The sequence below is a fragment of the Theobroma cacao genome, chromosome 10 (assembly GCF_053813885.1).
Source record: "Theobroma cacao isolate CCN51 chromosome 10, ASM5381388v1, whole genome shotgun sequence".
NCBI classification, from domain to species: domain Eukaryota; kingdom Viridiplantae; phylum Streptophyta; class Magnoliopsida; order Malvales; family Malvaceae; genus Theobroma; species Theobroma cacao.
This window is the reverse complement of record NC_142648.1, coordinates 20,182,556-20,203,279: the sequence shown is the minus strand read 5'-3', so window position 1 is coordinate 20,203,279 and position 20,724 is coordinate 20,182,556. Positions and strand designations below refer to the sequence as shown.

Below are 20,724 nucleotides of genomic sequence, written 5' to 3'. Positions count from 1 at the left end.
AATAAAAGAATTGAGAGAAATTTAATTGTGATTTTAGACCAAATTCCAGTTGTTCAGCTTATAATTACTTTAATTGACTGATCAATGGTTAAAGGACCTTTTATAAGAGGCAAAACATTCAAGGAAAATTCCAGAATGTTTGATTTATATTATATTATATATATTTATGGCTAGAAACTTAGCATTGACTTGAGCAGATTTCACATTGGTCTGGAAAATCTGGAGGAAATTCTTTTTTCAATTTCCATCCCCTGTAGAAATAGTTCCACTAGGATTAAAAAATAGACTATACCAAAGAAGGTTACATAGAAATCCCTTCTCTCAATATGTTTTGCCCATAAATACTCCCACTAATCAAGCATACCATCATGCCATCCTCATTCCTCACACACTGTCTCTTTCTCTTAATATTCCTAGCACATAACAAATAGAATTAAGTCACGAAGTGCCTTTCAGTTTCTGCCATTTTCCTTCTCCTTCTCTTCATTACTGCTGGTAATTCTTATATTAAAAGTCCATTATTATTTACTCTTATATATATACTTAGAGAAAGACCCACTTAGGTTTAACTTGAAGCAAAACCCTATAATATGCCTAACTTGATTCTTTATTTATGTTCTTTTCAATTAATATTTAAAGTATATTTGTATTTTTTCTAGACAATATCTTCTCTCAAAAGTCAAAAATGGGTCTTTGAAAATTTTAAATTTTATATATAAATTTCACCATGTCAGGCTTTGATCCACTCATATATATATATATATATATATATATATATATAAATTATTTGGCACAGGCAGTGAGCCAATGATGGCAAATGCTAGTGGCAGTTGTGATGTACTCGGCCATGGAGGAGGCTGCATGCGCGGTAGACGAATGCTTCAACGGTTGCAGGATGAAATATGGGCAAGATGCTCATGGGTTTTGCTACACCATCAATACTCCCCATGATACTTGCATCAGTCGTTGCCTTCGTTAATTCATTTTTAGTTTTATTGCATGCATCTTTTCCTATTTATATATAAATTGATGTTTACAATCCAAAATGGTTTATGTTTGAATCAATGTCGTCTGTTATAATACTATACTTGGAGTTAGAGTTTGATTAGTACTACGTTTGATCTGTATTTGATCGTAGTTGTTACTTTTAATAGCAAATGCAATGACAAAAGAAATGCAATTTCGATTATAATAAATTGGTTCTTGATCGTTAAAACAATAAACACCTTTCATTATAATTATTTTGGCATAATATTCGAAAAAGCTCTTAAAATTATTTAAAAAATTTAAATAAACTCTTATAATTTTATTACATTCGATTAAATCTTTATTCTTTTATTTTGAGTCAAATAAACTATTTTACTTTTATTTTGAGTCAAATAAATCATTATAATAATAATAATTGATTTTATCAAAATATTATTTATCATTTTATGGTGCTGATGTAATATGTTAATATATTATAATTAATAATAAAATAGTGTGTGGACAGATAATAATTAATGATGAAGTGATATGTTAGTTTAGCATGATAACATGATCATATTGCTTATTGCAATTGTCATTTATAGTCACAACACATTGAATTTTGATTCAAATAACAAAGATCAATTGCATTTTGAGTAGAAATTTTAAGTTCAAATTATAGTGTTCTCTATGATAAAAAAAAATGAATAAAAATTTCTTTCTTATGATTTTCAGTTCAAATTAATTCAAACCTTCTTTTAATAATTTCTACATTCTTTGCCTCTACTTATGATCTGTAAATGCTTGATTATTCTCTGTAGCAAAGTCATTAGTGTTTTCTTAATTTCAATAAAAGTTAAATCAAATTTAAAAGGTAATTTCAACGAAGGACACTCTGTGGTTTGACCCCAACAATCCAATATATCTCGTTTACCTCTTTATTTCATGCTGATTGGCACAGGTCTACGTTTGATTTAAATCCGTTTATATAGAGTTTAAACATTATTTACTGTCTATGATTAAGATAAATTTCTGTAAGCTTATTCTTTGATCAAACAAAATTTGGCTTGATGATAGAATTCCGATTCATACCTTTGATAACAAAATTCAAACCAATCCCCATGATCATATCTAATTTAATTCATTTAGCAACTATAAGTCAAAAAAAGCCTAATTGCACTGCAAAAAACTGATCAGAATTTTAGAATTAAACTTTTATCTGCATTATGTAATTCCTATGACCTATGGAATAAAAGAAAAAGATTATTATAATTTTCCTTAAATTATATTATACGTTATATTTATAGATATCACAAATTAAAATGTTGTATGTGTCGCTATAATGCACAATTTAGCTACATATTTTAAATGCCGTCATAAATTTTAAGATTGTAGTCATATCATATACGACTGCACATTAATAATCTTTAGCATCCAAGGGTAAAAAATGTTATAATGATAATATTGTATTTAGGACAATTCTTATAAGAAAATCCTATATATCATATTAACATCATCTTCAAAATCAAGTCTTGCCAATGTTTCCCCATACAATCTAATGCCAAGGTGAGCCAACCATGTCTTAAATCCCTCAATATCTCTATTTTGTTCCTTTTTCTTTTCTTTTTTTTTTTTTGACCATCTAAGCATCTCCAATATGTACAATATGATACCAACAGACTACACAGCTGAGCCAAGCTTGTGAGCAAGTTTAACCCATTTGTCGTAGCTTAAGAAAAAGAGTTAAACAAATCATTCAATTTTCTGTATTCAAACAATCTATGTATTTGACATGCTTATTTACTCATCACAACCAACATCACACGCTTTACTTGGCAATCATCTGAATCATAGAGGCTGTTCGTTCTTTGTCACTGCATTTATTGATCAAGTCGACATACTCCATAGCTTCCGAGGGGAGTAGGCCTTCGAGGAAAAAGTTTAACAAATGTGAATGAGTTGCCTTCATCGCATCAAAGCACTGTTCAAATACCCTCGTTTGCTGTTCTTCACTCAGCTCTGTTGCCTCTATCAATGGCAGTAAATCTTTCTCCTCCTCATCGAAGTGTTCTTTACAATGCTTCTGTCAACAACACAAGGACAAAGATAATCAGATAACAGACAGGACAATCCATACTATTACCTTGATTGTCTTGCATGATTCAACATATACATAAGGGTAATGGCACGTCGAGTATCATCAAAGACAATCAACGGTAAGATGGCCCTAAACCCATTTTACATTGCAAAAAATTTATACCTGCAATGACTTGAGCCGGGTAGAAAGATTGGAGAGCCCTTCATGGTAAGCAGGGGTCCCATAGTCCATAACTCCTATGGATTTGATGTCTTCTTTGATGCCATTCATAACTGGCAGGTCCCTTGCATGTTCCTCATTTGCAGATTTACATAGCCCTGCATTGTTATAATCAGCAACATTTTTACTCTACCAGTTTCCTCAAGTACAAAAACTTGTAATTCTAAAGCTAGAAGAATATTTATTTCCCTCGTTTTTAACATTTATTTATTTTACAGATTAACAAGCTAAAAGTAAAATCCACAAGCAAATACATGTAAAGTTACAATTCTCCATAAAGTTTTAAAACCAGTCAAATTATCACCTGGAAAAAGAAAAATTTCTTTCTACTACAATGGCATTCAAAAACAACTTGTTTATCAGCAAATTTGCTCAAAAACTATGATACGAGTAACAAATATGTTAAAAGCAAAATCTTCATATTGTCAATATCACAAAGACATAGTCTAGTGGCATGATACTTGCTCTGAGTGCGAGTCTGTGAGTTCAGTTCTTGCAACACTCCCAGTTTCACATTAATGATATTCTTTATATGTATAAAAGCTCATTAAGCTCTGAGCTACTTGAAAAGAAATCAGTATAACTCTCTCTCCTCCGTCCCACTGCAAGTTAAAAGTATCAAGTTGCAACCCAGGGGGGCCATTCTGTTTAAGCCATCTTTCATTATAGGCAAAATCTATCTTAGTTTCTTAAGATGAGCCTGTCTGATTTCAAATCCTCAGACAATAAGATATAGATTGAATAACATAAGATATCTTAGCAGGAATGTTGGCTTCATCTTAGAAGTTGGAACTTATGGGATCAACCTCCATTATAAAAGTGGTATTTAACATGTCTGAGCATGTTTGGGAGGAGTTCAACACTGTCACATTCATTTGTGAAGTCAATTACAAGAATACATGTAGGTGATATGTCTGATCTCTGCGAAGACAAAGTTGCATAGGGCACCAATCAACAAAGTTAAAACTATGTGGTTGGGCAAAAGAAATATGAAAAAATAAACCTAATAATTGATGTTGCACCTTGGTACACCTTACTAGCCTAGTGATCTCCTAATCCATTTTTGCATTCTCTCTGTGGTTGTTGAAGGACTTCCCATCTCTTTTTTCTTTCTCCTTTTGTTCATTTACGTTTTCTCATGAATAGTGATTCTTCTAATTTTGGGTAAGATATATATGAGCTATTTTTCTAATTAAAAAATGTGACTAAGCTACTTTTTCTTGAAAATATTTACTTATTATATATTTTCTAAAGCATTTAGGATATTGTTTCTTACTTGTAACTTTTACTTCATTGTTAGGATTTTAGAATTATAAATTAGAATCTTATCTGATGTTATTTTGAGAATGGGGCACCTAAAAGAACATGCAGCTAAGCAGGAATAAGTACAAGTTGAATGTACAAATGAGTTGGTTGAATAAATTTTAATTACTTGGATACTATAACAAGTGAAGGAGCCATTATGTGAACCACGGATCAGGTAGCAAGCCAGTTTTTTTGCTTTTCTTAGTGATTTGTCTTTATATTAATGAACATTTGATGATTTAACATGTTCTGTTAGGAATACCCAGGAAAAGGGGATTGAAACCAAGTCCATGCTTTGCTTTTTACTACTGCACATCTTTGGCACAACTGATGACCAATGTACACACAAAATCCAAAAGAATGACTTTGCTTATGCTCTAGGCATTGATCTCATACTTCAAAAAGAGTGAAATCATCTTTATGACTAGTTATAGCTCATGATATCATCAATTCTGGACTTCTGACTTCCATATATCTATTTATAAATTATATAGTAATTAATAATGGTATTCCATGAACTGTCATGCATGGAAGACATACTTCTCTATTATTTGCGAATGGTGGAAATCAATTATGTTGTTTCGAATAGACAAAAGTCATAGGAAATTATGATACTCGGGAAAAGCTAAATTACAAGTGTTGAGATACTAAGAGGAAACAAAAACCGGGTTCTTAGAATATTTGGAGTTAAATGAGAATGAATATCAGCTAGCAAATGCATATGAACAATGCAACAAAAGACTAATCATTGGATACATTGTCATAGTTTTCACAATTTGATTATACTATACTTGAAAAATAATAGGCCATAAATAATTGGATCTAGCACTGTGATAGTTTAGGTTCTTGGAGCGATGAAGATGTATGTAAAATTAATTAGGAATGCCTTTAGCATAAGATAAAGCCCTGTTTGCATAGGAAGATGATTATTTCCCAATATATAATAGTGCTTTATTATTTATATACGGATAATAGGTCTCTATCAAATACAAATACAAAATTAGACTATGCTTATTGATTTATGTTGAATAAAATCATGCTTTGATTTCATACAACAATTGAATGCTTTGACTTGTAGAAAATATTCATTTATAAGTAGATATACAAGACATGCGATGCTACTTGCTAGGTTGAAAGCAGCCAAGAAAATGAAATTCTTGATGAGAATCTTAAGGCCATGGAGCGTACCTCGATCAGCCATTTCGAGCACGGGAAAGACGACTCTCTCCTCCATCTGAGCATGCTCCACCATCAACTCCAGCAGCTGAGAGTAATTCTTCCCGAACTTCCTCAGCTCCATCCTCGGGCTCCCCACCGCCGGATCAACCGTCCTCCTCCCCCCACGTGTCGACAGATCCTCCGCCCACCTCACCATCCTCTCCAAGTGCCACGTAATGCTCCTATGCTGTAGCCACGTCACCTGCACCGTCAACGGCGTCGTATCCACCATATTAAACCCCAGCGGAGGGTGCGGGAACTTGTCCTCAATGAACTGGAGCAGCGTCTCCCGGTAACCCGACACTGTCTCTGACCCGATCTCGAGTAGCAACGGTTCGCCATCACAGGGTGGTTTGTCGGTGGGAACGAACTGCAGAGGCAAGTTCTTGTGAAGCAAAGCGAACCGGATATAGGCAGCGAGTGTGCTCGAAGCAGAACCGTACAACCGGACCGTCGGTACCACCGGAACCGGCTTAAAACGCCTGATGCTATCATAGGGCGCGATCTCCGCCGTGGATTTCTTCGACTGAGCGAAACAATTCCCCATTACTGCCTTCCAAAAAACAGGATTCACAGGAACAAAAAAGCAAAAAAAAAAAAAAAAAAACCTAAGAATCAACGAGAAACGCTCATATTGGAAAACAGAGAAATGAAAGAGTGAGATGAAAGCAAGCCGAGAAAACGAAAAGTAGGCAAGAAGACAATGGCGTTAGTTAGGAATTCGGTTAAAGCATCAAAACGAACTGAAAGCGATGCTGAATGATTAGGATTCAGTAATCAACTTTTACTAAATTTGCTTTATAAAATAATATTATACTTACAGAGACGTTAGAGAGAAGAAACAGGGTATCCGAGAGAGGATGAATCAGCTTCTTATTTCCCTTTTAGAAAATGGGGGGAGCTTGAGGAGGAAGGAAAGGGTATTTATATACATATTTCCCTCGCTTTTTTACAGGGAACAAAATCAGCCGCTTTTGCAACGCTCCCAACGCTCCCCCTCCCGGTGCTTTGACGTGGACTTTTCAATTGACCGTTGAGCTCCAACTAGTCAGTCTCCGGCTAAATAATTGTCCGTTGCTTTACGTAAGGAAATAAATATTAGATTTATTTTCTATATTATAATTCATATAAATTAAATTTTTATATTTTAAAGTTTATTAATATTAATCTAATTATTAACACGGTCAAAATTTCTGGACTATGGTAATATTTGAATAAGATTGACATGACAATTGATGAACTTAATGCTACATTTATTAGGATGATGTGGCATTGATATATTGATGAAATTAACATGAAATTTTTAGAAGTTGGCTAATATTGACAGAGCTGATATCAAGACTACATAATTTTATGCATTATTATATATATATATATATATATATATATATATATATATTTTTTTTTTTTTAATTTTTTGTGGGAATTTCACTTGTTGTTTAGTTTTGAGGTTTATGCGTTATTTTTATAACTAGGTAACTTATGATATCTTTTAGGTGAATTCAGTGGTTGTGGGTGGTAGTTATAGTGTTTGACTAGGGGATGGTGCGATTTTAGACTTTTTTATTATTATTATTATGGTCTTTTTTTGTGTTTATGGTAATTCTAGGATTTATCTTTTTTTTTTTTGGGGGGGGGGGGGGGGGGGGGGTGGGGGGGGGGTTATGTTTTACTTCACAATATTTTTTTTAGAAACAATGGAAAATTGTGTTAGAAAAAGCCATAGAAGCAAGGTCATCTTTGGTTATTTAATATAAATTAACCTAACTAATTGAATGTAGTTTGTTATACCTTTAAGCTTTTGATGTCAAAATCAAGAGGCTATCTCAATAATGATATCAAGATCTTCTTCCCACCAAGCTTAAGTTGTTCCAAACCTCAAGCTGTCCAAACATCTAGCTATTGAAGAAAAGGCATAAAATCATATCACTAGCACAACAAAAATTTAAAATTTTTCCCTCAAATAAAGTCAAACTGTGGTTATTTACCAAAGATATACCTAAACTAGAGTAATAAGACCATTGCACCTTTTTCCCTTGGAATTGCAATCACAAGGTTTTTAATCACAATTTCAATCCTCAACACCAAGCTTAGATTGTAGCAAACCACAAGTTGTCTAATTGTATAGCTTCCAATTGTGATCCACATGAACAACAATTGCGAACACGGGCGGAGTTAGCCAATTTTTATTGGGGGGGCTAAAAGCTAAGAAGAAAAAATGTTAAAAATTTTTAAAGTTAATATATTAAACTTAACCATTAATAATCAAAAATTTTATAATAGATAATAATTTTATATAACATGTTAATTAAAAGAAACAAAAAGAAAAAAACTTATAATAGTACTTTAGGAAAGTTTTATTCGACGATAACAATATCTTTCTTAATATAAACAATTAAATTATTTGTAAGAAATTTATCATTTATTTTGTTTTAGAGTCTTATCTTTCTCAATATAAATGACTAAAAAATTACTGTAGTCAACATCCAATATTCTTATTTTATTATATTTAAGTTTATAATACTAAATATTAAACTATAATGCATAAAATATAAATAGTTAAATACGATATATAGAATTAATAATTTCTTCTTATACTCAAGATAATTTCTTTTCAATTAAATATAAAGTGTGAAGCACATTAAAAACATATACTCAAGATAGTTTTTTTTATATAACTAGGATTAATAAAAAATAATATATTTGTGAAATTTTAAACAATAACCAATAATGCAACGCTAAAACTTATATTTGAGAATTACATATACAATAATTTTTTAATTTTTAAAAATTAAAATCATTAAAAATAAAATTCACATAACAAAAAAATTCATGACAAGTAGAAGATATAACCTATATAACAAAAACAAAAGAATATGGTTGATGATTCGTAGAAATTTAAAAAAGAAAATCTATAGAAACTTAAAACATATAAGCAAATAGAATAAAATTGAAAAAAATATATAAATAATGATAATAATATAAATAGAAAAAATTAAATAAAAACTTTACTTTTTTATAATTTCACAATACAGGAAAAGAAAAGAAGAGAGGGAAAGATGGGTGAAGAAACTTTAAAAATTAAAAAAAATTAAGAACTTGAGTAAAATTAAATAGGACTTGTAAGATCATTTTATTATTTTTTAATTTTATTAGTTATTCAATAAAAAATTATTTTGAAAAATTATTAAAAAATATATAATATGTAAAAAATTTCAAAAATCTCCCCCCCCCCCCCCCCCATTACAAAGGGACGCTCCGCCCCTGATTGCGAATAACTCCAAAAAAGATTGGATTTCTTATGCTTGAAAAGCCTAATGCTAGTTAGGTGTTCTCCCTTCACAAAGAGAAGTCGAAATACAACTAACAACAATAGGGAATACCAATTAGCAGCAAGAGAACCAATTTTTTGAGCTAGGTGCAATATCCAAGCTTTTTCTTCTTAGTCGATAAATAGGGTTTTACAAATTATTGTTGAAACCTCGATGAACGATAAGAATACTAGAAGTCTCACTTAAGGGATTATGGCCGAATTTGTCAAGCCCAGCTCCATAATATACTTGCCATATCATTCATGTACTTGATAGCATGTCTGCATACTTGGATACCTCGAAAAATTGTTAAAAGTCGATATCGTACCTAGTGGTACAATTAAGCCTATTAAAGCCTCGAACTAGTTTGAATAGAGATTTTATGATGTATTTGAGAGTTATTAAACCTTAGAATGTCTTAATATGATGATTTGGAGTTCGAGGATTGATTTGGAGTCTAATCGAGAATTTGTACAACGTAGGGGCAAAATGGTCATTTTGCCACCCGAGGGCAAAATGGGAATGTTGGACGAAATTTTTGACCAAGTTTGACTAATTGGAGCATGATTTGAATTTGAGAAATGAAAATTTTTAATTCCGACATTTTTCCGAACATAAGGGCAAAACAGTCATTTCATGTGTCCACAAGGATGTAATTGGAATTTTTGAAATTTTACACCACCATGACACTTGTCAAGCCCATGAATTTCACCTATTATCATTTTTATATCTTGGATAATTAAGAGATTACATGTGATGGTGAGAAAATGCTTAATTGTTAAGTTTTAACCATGGACCAATCACATGGTGACACATGTCAAGTTTTAATATTTTTATAATTTCCTTTATAAACTCAACATAAACTCTCTCATTTCACTCTTCATGGCCAGCCAAAGCAAAGAACAAAGAGAAAAGAATAGAAACAAACCCTAGAGAGGAAAATTCAAGAGAAATTTGTTGAATTTCAAAGAACAAAGCAATCAAAGGTAAGATTTTTCAATTTTAGCTTAAGATCTACCTTTCCCATGCTTTCTTTTTCATTTTCTATGGATGAAACACAAGTTTTCATGAGGGAATACTTGCTGGCCAAACATAGGGAGAGAGGTTTTGATGATGGATTTTGCTAGATTTCATGATATCTTAGTGTTTTTAGTTGTTTGATGATGTTTGACATTAAAAACAAGCAAGAAAATCACATGTCCTTCAACAACCCTCTTTGGCTGAATTTTATATATGACATGTTGATGATGGATTTTGTTGTATTTCATGTTATTTAGCTCGTAATTGATGATTTATGGTATCAGATATCGAAAACGGCTATCGAAAAGTATAGTTCCTTAAGTAAACGACTTGAACAATAAAGAGAAAATCATAATAAATGGACTTGGATTTGATTCCTAATGATGTAGATGGATTTATTGGACTGTGTTAATATTGATTAGCACATTAGTTCGGAATCGGAATGAATTTCGGTTATGATGAATTAAGTCACAATCAAGCTCATTGAGGTACTTTGGTGTATTTGAAATATTGGAAGTGTAATGAATATATTTGAAGTTGAATCGGATGTTTTGGTTAATTCAACAGTGTATAGTTCGAGTTAGGTCGAATACAAATTCAGTCCGATCATAATTGAACCTGTAAAGCCCGACCTTATAAAATACTTGTCATGACATACATGTGATGGATAGCATGTTTGCATGCTAGGAGAGTCCCCAAAAAATTTACAAAAGTCGGTATTGTACCTAGAGGAACAACAAAGTTGATTTAAACCTCGAACTAGGTCAAATAAAGATTTTAGGGTGAAATTGAAAATTTTACAGTCAATGAATGACTTAAAATGGTGATTCGGAGTTCGAAGATTAATTTGGAGTCAAATCAAAATTTTCACTATCTAGGGGCAAAATGGTAATTTTGCCACTTGAGGATAAAATTGAAATATTGGAAGAAGTTTTTGATCAATATTGATCACATTTGACTCATTGGAGTATAATTTGAGGTTGATAAGTGAAAAAAAAATTGTAATCCCTATATTTTCGGAGCATAGGGGTAAAATGGTAATTTTGCCACCTTAAGGGTAAAATTGTAATTTTACACACCCAACACTTACCCAACACATGGATTTTATCCAATATTATCATGGATAATTGAAGGAATTTAAGTGGTGGAGAAAGAAAGCTTAATAGTTAAGAAATTAAAAATGGACCAATGGGATGGTGACATGTGTCAAGTTAATATCCATTTATTTTTTTAGCTTTAAAATTAGAAAAAATCAGCTTATCTTCTCTTCATGTGGCCGGCCATAGCAAGAACAAAGAGAGGAAAAGAAAAACAAGAAACCTAGGTGGGAAAATTAAAGAAAAAGTGTGGGATTTCAAGGAATCAAGCAATCAAAGGTAAAATTTCTTGATTTTGACTTGTGATCTACCTTTCCCATGCTTTTCTCCTTATTTTCCATGGTTAGATTTCATGTTTTCATGGTGAATTCATGGCTGCCCAAATGGGTATGGAGAGAGAATGAAGTTAGATTGATTTGATTTTAAGTTATGTTAGTGTTTTAAGTTAGTTTAGCATATTTAGAAACAAAACAATAAGAAAAGAATTCATTTTCCCCCATTACCATCATTGGCCGAATTTCCTAGGGAGAATATTGTGGCTGAATTTGATGATATTTCATGATATTTTGGTGATATTTGATGTTTGGTGAGGCTAAAAATTAAATGGGATATTTTAATGCGAAAATACGAATTTTTGCTCAACATATAGACATGTGTAATTATTGACCCGGGATCGATAAATTGAACCTCATTCACAATCACTGAGGTAATTTAGGTATAATTGGAGTGTAGAAAGTGAAAAGAATCTATTTGGAGTTAAATTGAAGATTTTAGCCGATTAAATCGAGAATAGTGTGAATTAGGTCGAATACCGTATTTAAATGGCTATTCGGACATTTTTACATTCCATATCATGCATTAGTAGCCTAAATTAGTTTAATTTCAATTTAGTATTAATGTGGTGAATTTCTCAATTTTGTACTGTGTCAAGGTGGTGAGTCCTCTGATAAAGGCAAGGAAATTGCATCTGAGGACCAATAGACAGAGTACTTCGAAAGTCTGCATTCTCGATATTATGAGTAAACTTACTATCATTTTAATTATCTAGGGTGGTTTTTATATGATATCATGAATTCTATGGAAAAATGGATTTTAAAAGGTAAATTTTCATGTTTTATGAATAAAAGTTTTCTAATGAAATTAATTTATAAATTGTTTTGAAATTAAGAATGATTTTGAAAAATAGAGTACACGGAGACTGTTAATTGTGGCAATTTGATTGTTTAAATTGATGGCTTATGTTACATTGTTATTGTGTTAGCATGACTAGCTGGGCTGTGTTTTATGAATTGTATGAATTGTTTTATTTTACCCTTGCAGGCTGGGTAGTATTTCATTAGCCTTGTCATGTTGTCAAAATTTTATTATATGGTGGATTATATATTAATTAATCACTACAGTAGGGGGTTTCTATGGACCAGCCTTTTAGAGGGGCACAGTAAACCCCATTATATTCTTACCTCAAATGGAGAAGCGTGTAGGGTATCTCCTGGGATAAAGCTTAGGGTTCACTTCACGTCAAACCACCACGTGAGGGGGAACTCAGCCAACACCAAGGAACAGTTATGTTTCAAAATAAAAATATGATTTATGCGAAATGTGAATTTTTAACAGCTTTGGCGGTCTCGGTAGGATGCCTCGGCCAAGGTGTCCCCGAGAATGGATTTATGACACAAGCCTAGTTTTTATGAGATTCATAAGCCTCTTCACGTATTTTAAATGAAATGTATTCTAATGCTGTGACCCAGTTTACGATGATTTACTTTATTATCTCCATGTACTCAACTCTAGATATTTATGATGATGTCTGTTTACTCATTGAGATTTTATAATCTCACCACCCTCCTTTCCATCCATTTCAAGTTCAGTATAGACTGTAGATAGCTGATCTCATCGAGGACTACCGTTAGATCTGCATTTTCCAAACTGTAGGTTCACAATTCTCTTTACTTTTGTTTATTCGGGGACCCTCTTGTTATTGTAAATTAAATTAAATATTTTGGCTTACTGTATTACAGTATGTATAAATTTATTTAGTTTTTACATTACAAAAATTATTTACTTATGACTCGAAAAATATTATTTTAAGTTGGAAATGAGAAGCTGATATTAAGCCTTGCGGGGTCCCGGTTGGCATTCCGAGTAATAAGTGTCGATCGGGATACAGCGACGGTTGTCACAGGCTCAAGGGGAGTACCGGTCGTGACAGAACCCACGTAAAACACCGTCTTTAAGTGATTATTCGAACAATTCTCATTCAATTTCATGCATTCATATAGAGCCTGAAATAGTTTTATAACAATTTGGCACAAATTCATTGAATTACATGTCATGTGTTATGTATAGGTGGTGAGTCCTCTGATAAGGGTAAAGTCATCGTACCCGAAGACCAAGAATAGGAGTACTCCAAACTCCCGCTATTGTGAGTAATCAAATGTTCACCTTAACTATCTAAAGTAGTTTTTTATATTCGTTTTTATGATTTTAAAGAATAATGAACTTAAACCGTAGATTTTTATGTTTTATAAGTTAAGTGTTCGTTAAATGAATGAGATTTATAAATTGTTTTGCAATTCAATGATGATTTTGGAAATTGAGTAAGTGGAGACTATATATTTGTGTTATCTATACATATATATATACGGTTTGAATTGATGGCTTATGACAATGTGATGGCATGAATGGTTGGATTTGTGATTTTTGGATTATATGAACTGTTTTGTTTTACCTTGACAGGCTGAGTAATATCTTATTAGCCATGTCATGCTGTCAAAATTTTTATTAATTTGGTGGGTTATTTGATTAGCTTACTGCAGTGGGCAGGTTTCCATGGACCAACCTATTAGAAAGGTACGGTAAACCCCGTTATATTTTACCTTAGTATGAGAGGTGCAGAGGGTATCTCCTAAGGTAAGTTTAGAGTTCACTTCACGCCGAACCAGCACGTGAGGGTGAAACTCAGCCAACGTCAAGGAACGACTACGTTTTAAAACGTAAAAACATGTTTTATGTGTATATGTTAATTTAACAACCTTGACGGACTTGGTTGGATGCGTGGGTCAAGGTGTCACCGAGTACGAGTTTTGGCACAAGCCAAGTTTTTAAAAGAATCATAAGCCTTGTTGATTATTTTGATGAAATGTAATTGTTTTATATGAATTGAAATGAGTTTTAAATGTTATTAATCATATTATGATGGGATGAATTAACTGTCTCCATTTACTCGGTTTTAGATGTTATAAATAAACTTTGCTTACTCACTGGGTTTATAAACTCACCCATTCTTTTTACCCATTTCAGGCTCAGGACAGTCTGTAAACAGCCGATTTTGTTGAGGATTGCTTTTGAATTTGCATCCTTAGAAATTGAAGGTCTACAGTCTTGTATATTTTCGATTATATTAGGGCCCACCTGTCATTGTAGAATATTTTTATATACCTAGTTTAGTGTGCTATTATATATATGAATTTATTTTACTCTTACACTACAAAAATTGTTTATGCAGGATTTTATAAATATTTTTTAATAAAAAATAGAATATTTTATTTAATATTATTATTTAGTTTGATTAGCCATAATTTCATTTTAAATGGATGATTTAGATTACTAAAATTATTTTTAGATAAGAAATATATATTTTTCGATCGTATGCTATATATTCATCAGGTTTCAAAATTTTTGGGTAAAATGACCAAAATAACCCTGTGTGACAGAAATTACTTTTTGTTTGTTTTTTATTTAAAAATAGTTTATATTCCCTTAAAACATGATATTTAGTAATTGTTGCTCACAGGAGAGACGTAAAATTGATGCAAGAGCCTTGCGAGTTTTCGGTTGACATTCCGGGTAATGAATGTCTATCAAGACATCGCAGCAGTTGTCACAAGCTCGAAAGGAGTATCGGGTCGTGACAAAATTGGTGGAGGAAGATGAATCGACTATTAGATGTCAATCTTGACTTATAAATATGAACAAATCAGTCGGGAATTAATGATGAATGAAAATGAGTTTATTTTATCTAATCTTAGTTGAACCTGGATTATAGTTTATATTTATTGTTAACATGTTAAGAAACTAATGAGTCATACATATTAAGAATATCAACAAAGAATTTCAAAAAGGGTAATTAAGTTAGACTTATTAAAAGAATTTGAGAACTTCAAGGACTTAATTAAATAGTTTAATTAGTCTTGAGGCAATTATGCGATTAGCATAAAAGTTATGCTTAGTCCTACAAGAGTTAGGAATAATTCCATTGCTTATAAATATAAGGCTTATGCTGTAAATTAAAACGAATGGCTAGCATTACTAAACTATTAGAAATCATGTTGTAAAACCTCGAATTTTACTACAAGGTTAAAATGGTAAATTTCTTGATGAGCTTATAAAATATTCTTTTCAACCATGCATTTTGAAGAATATTCTTTGAAAAACCTATATTTTTTAGTTATTAAGCCTATTTGAAATAAAAAAAAAGTGAGAAAAATCAAAATAGATGTATTTCATACTAAGGGTAAAATGGTCATTTTGCTTATCATTTTATTTGACTTTTCTTAGACTTGGTGGAAGCTTTGACTTCATTTTCCTCATAGCTAGGCCAACCCTCTTGTTTCTTTTTTCTTCTCTTATTTTTTAACTTCTTTCTCTCTAACACTTCATCTTTTTCCTTATTTCTTCTTCATTTTCCACACATGGACAAAATTCCAACCTTAAATCTTAAATCAAGCTTGACTAAGTTAAGAAATAAACCATGATGTTTACTTTTCCATTTATGGGTTTCAAATCTAAGCTTTCTCTCTCTAAATTTTAGCTTATTTTGACACAGCAAGTTAACATAAAAACAAAGGCTAGTAGTTAACAATGCCTTTAAAGTTGATAATCAAGTTTCAAAAGTAGAAACTTAAATTCAAAAATTGAAAAGAAAGTAATATTATTCAATAATTTCAAAAATTGTCTAATAACTAAGTTTGAGGGTATTATTTATAATAGCCTAACCCTACTTGCCATGCAAGTAAATTTAAATAAGGAAGTATTCTACCCTAGACTTCTTTAAAGTACAAGAAAGTAAATTCCTAAACCTATGCTTACTTGTTGTCTAAGTAAATTAAAATAAAAGAAAAATTCTATTATACCTATAATTCTTAATAGGACTCCTAACTAAATAAGGAAAATACTAAAATTATGACATGTCCATTTATAACTTTTGGGCTTTTCATTTTGGCTTTTGACGCGTAACTTGCTCCAAGAAGTTATTTGCTAGACTATCTACGTCAGTCCCCTCCACTTGAGAAAAACTTAACCTCAAGTTAACTTGTACATCTAGATACAAGGGTTTATCTAATGAATGAAATGGGTAAATATCCGCCACATTAAATGTTTTGGAAATTCCCATTGTATTTGTTAGATCCACAACATATGCATTATTATTGGTCTGCTTTAAAATCTGTTATGGTCTATACTCCTTAGGCTGCAACTTACTATAAGTCCCCACTGGAAACCTTTCTTTTCAACTATAAGTCCCAATTGGAAACCTTTCTTTTCATAGAAACACCATCACCAAATCTCATACTTCAAAAATCTGTTTTTCGTAGTGTTGGTTTGCAACTTTCTTGTACTTGGCATTAGCTTGCTTTAATTTCCGTTTCACTTCTGCTTGAACATCTTACAAGTGATTAGCCATATTTCAGCAACTACATTAAATTTAGGAACTTTAGCTAACATGATCAAGTCAAGAGCATGCTATGGCGACTTTATGTAGATAATAGAAAAAGGAGATTTTTCGGTGGCACTATGAACAACACTATTATAAGCTAACTCTACTTATGACAATGCAAAGTCCCACTGCTTCAGTTTATGTCCACAAATACTACAAATCAAATTGCCAAGGGTGTTCACTGATTCAGTTTGGCCATTAGTTTGTGGATGAGTTGTGTTATTGTAGTTCAAGGATGAATCAAACATTTTCCAAAAAGTCCTCCAAAATTGACCAAGAAACTTGTTATCCCGATTTGAAGTGATAGTTTTAGGCACAACATGCAAACGAACAACCTCCTTGAAAAATAATTTTCCTATTTCGCTTGCATTTGAAGTCTTCTTGCAAGGGATAAAGTGAGCCATTTTAGAAAACTTGTCAACAACAACAAAAATAAAATCCATACCCTTTTGTGCTCGAGGCAATCCAAGCACAAAATCCATAGACAAATTCTCCTAAATATTTTTTGTTATAGGTAAAGGCATGTACAAACTAGTACTTTGGGACTATCCCTTTGCCGTTTGGCATATGTAACATCACTACACAAATCTTGTTACATCCTCTCTAAAATGTGGCCAATAATATCTTTCTCCAACAACAGCAATCGTCTTGTCACGACCTTAATGACTAGCAAGACCTCCACCACGCAAGTCTTTAATCAACTTTTCTTTCAACAAAGATCTAGGAATGCAAAATTGGTTGCCTCGCATTAGAAAACTATTATGAATGATATAATTCCCTAACTGTATAAAAAACCACAACTTTTTTTCTCATTGTCACCAGCAAATCTGCATATCTACTCAATGTATCTGCTATTTTATTTTGTACTCCAACCTTGTGCCTCAACTCGAAAAGAAACTCCTGCAGAAATTGAGACCACTTGGCATGCATGTCTTTATTTGATTTGCTTTTGGCTATTCAAGTACTTCAATGCCTCATGATTCAAGTATAGAACAAATTCTTGCCTGACTAAGTAGTGCTCCCAATTCTTCAAAACACACACAACATAATAACTTTTTTTGTCATATGTGGTCCACTTGCGCCTCGTATCACTGAGCTTCTCACTTAAATAAGCTATTGGTTTCTTTTTTTGTAAAAGAACAGCTCCTATCCTCACACCACTAATGTCAAATTCAACTTCAAATAATGAATCAAAATTTGGCAATGTTAAAACAGGAATGGTACATTCTATGTGATTGAATGTCATGGCTTGAATGCATATATGAGCACATGGAATATGCAATTAAACAATGATGTAAACTTGTTATTTAAAGACCAATGAAAGTAGGTTTATACTGTACAATGTATGTTATATATATATATATATATATGTGTGTGTGTGTGTGTGTGTGTGTGTGTGTGTGTATGAAAGTACATGCTTATGAGTATGGAATTGATTGTGTGCTGACATGTGTATGGTTAGTGAGTATAAGGTTTGCTTAGGCCATATAGACTTCACCTATTTGGTCCTTATGCCGGTCATGGCTTGGAATTAGATCGTGACACATGCACAAAACCTTGAAAGGCTTGTGAGAAGATTCAGAAAAAGCTCCTAACCTTAAGATATGGTTTTGCTTTTCCTAAACCTATTAAGCCATTGATTTTTCCTCTAAACCAATTTGGCCATTGTTTTCCTTTTTCCTTAAGTGTGACTCTTGGAATATCATCCATTACTTGAGGTTTATACAATAGTTTGAAATCCTATGGGTTAACTAAGAAAAAGGAAACCATGTGAATGGCACTTATCTAGAAGGCTAAACACTTGGACAACTTGTGGTCTGCTACAATCCAGCCTGGTGAAGAGGATCAAGACTGTACTGACTCCTTGTGATTTCAACTCTAAGGACATTAGGTATAATGATCTTTATCCCCTAATTAGGCTTTATATATGATTAATAACAAAAATATGATTCTACATAGGAAAAATTTTTAAATTTACGCTGTGTATTGTAATAAGATTGCATGCTTTTTTTACTCAGTAGTATCAAAGCTTCCTTAGTTTTATTTAACTTGGACTTGATGTTAATTGTTGCTAATATCAATTGACATTGATTATGTATTGATTTGGTGCAAAAGATTGTGAAAATTATTTTCAAATTGTTAATCTAGATAGCTTTTTGTCCTTTTCTATTTTACTTGTTTTCTTATATAATTGACAACAAAATTAAATTATTTTACACATAACTATGTTGGTAACATATTAAGAAAACTTCCAAATTTTCATGAACACATCCTGAAAATTGTTTTAACTGAATTTTGGAAATTTTGGACAGCCTATATAATTGTGAAATTGTTTCATAATGAATGGTTTCCAAGAACAGGGAATTAGTCCAAAGGTGCGGCTAAGGGTTGGTTGGCACCTTATTTGATATGGATATAAACATGGTTATATTTTTCACCGCATTTTTGAATTAGGGATGATGAGTTATGCCTTTTTCTATTTTTTTAAGGTTGTAAAATTCTCTTCTCATCTAACTTTTTGCAAATGTAATTCAAGATCTTATAAATTATATAAAAGGTTTATAGTTTATAGGATTAAATTAAGATAGAATTTTATGTAATCTCAAAAATGGATGACCAAGGCATCATGGAGACACCAAGGAAGTTGTAGCCAAGGCTTATGAAGACCTATGAATGCAATTACTAAGGATATGACCAACTAGTTTACTTCTAATGGCTCAAGGAAACTAGATTTGATGAAAATGCATAATCATGCAGAGTAGTATGTTTATAATAGAATTATGTTATGTGATATTTAAATACTATGCATGCATGTATGATGAGACCTTAAAAAATAATTATGTTCAAACCTCATAAATGAGCACACATACTTGAATCCCTCATAAATTATATTGAGTATATGATAAGAACATTGATCGGTTGCCTTTCACTATGATATGCAAAAACTAGAGTTCATTTTATCGTTGGCTTGTTGAGTCACTCAAGATTGAACTGAACAAGAATATGTTCATGCTATTACAGTTGGGTCTTACTTAACTAACTTTTATAATTTAGATTAGTCACTCATGATCATATAGGTTTAGAGGAAAATGTTAAGCAAATCATATATGATTTGTTTAGACAAATAGTTATCACCTAATAGATTTAGGAGTTATATTGGATGTAATTGATAAGTCAAGTTATTTACTAGAGTTAATATGTCATGATTTGTTAAGTCACTCAAGTTTGTAGAATATTAAATGAGATTTTAACCTACTAAGATATTAGAAATTTCTTAATTTAATAGTGAGGGTTATAATTTTGAATAAAATAGTGGGAGCAACCAATAAGATTTGAGACTTTATCTTATTGTGATACAAAGGCTTAGAAGTTACACACATTCAGGTTTAGAAAATAAGTAACAATTTATTACCACAAAGCATATTAGAAGCAAATAAGCTCACTAGATCAAACCTTTTGGAGTAATATCACAATTTGAGAATAGTTCTCAAACAAGAAAAGAAATTGTATGTCTTTGAAAATACTGTTCCTCTTGTCCTTGTTGAGGATGACGATGATGATTGAGAGAATTGTTCGACAAGCAAAGTGTGAGGCATCAAGGGAATTGTTCTGTTGCAAATTGACAAAAGGCAATTTTTTTGTTAGGGCTCATGATGGATCAAAGATGCTTGGCTACATTGAGAAGTTGAGGCAACTAGGTTTTGTCATGGACCATCAACTTTGTGTCGACTTAGTTCTACAATACAATTCGTGATGAACTTGTACGTGAATGGATTG

General features: G+C 31.9%; 1 protein-coding gene across 3 annotated transcripts; it reads right to left on the bottom strand.

The window, feature by feature from the left end:
- Positions 1–2,548: 2,548 nt before the first annotated feature.
- Positions 2,549–6,865, bottom strand: LOC18586796 (hemerythrin HHE cation-binding domain protein). Of its 3 annotated transcripts, none has more exons than XM_007010357.3 (4): positions 6,628–6,865; positions 5,777–6,359; positions 3,227–3,381; positions 2,549–3,049 (listed from the first exon to the last, which is right to left on the bottom strand). In XM_007010357.3, exons 2-4 carry the CDS (start codon positions 6,351–6,353, stop codon positions 2,795–2,797), a joined length of 987 nt encoding a protein of 328 aa, XP_007010419.3. In that variant the 5' UTR covers positions 6,354–6,359; positions 6,628–6,865; the 3' UTR covers positions 2,549–2,794. The 3 variants fall into 3 exon arrangements, with proteins under 3 accessions (XP_007010419.3, XP_007010418.3, XP_088666752.1); XM_007010356.3 differs by having other exon boundaries at positions 5,777–6,355; XM_088810626.1 differs by lacking the exon at positions 6,628–6,865 and having other exon boundaries at positions 5,777–6,512.
- Positions 6,866–20,724: the final 13,859 nt, after the last annotated feature.

What these genes read in the sequence shown, in the direction of transcription:
- LOC18586796 (XM_007010357.3), bottom strand. Translation starts at nt 6,353, where the DNA reads ATGGGGAATTGTTTCGCTCAGTCGAAGAAATCCACGGCGGAGATCGCG. An exon ending in GCTCGAAATGGCTGATCGAG is followed by an intron (nt 3,382 to 5,776) that starts GTACGCTCCATG and finishes ATAACAATGCAG; the next exon opens with GGCTATGTAAATCTGCAAAT. An exon ending in CCCGGCTCAAGTCATTGCAG is followed by an intron (nt 3,050 to 3,226) that starts GTATAAATTTTT and finishes TGTTGTTGACAG; the next exon opens with AAGCATTGTAAAGAACACTT.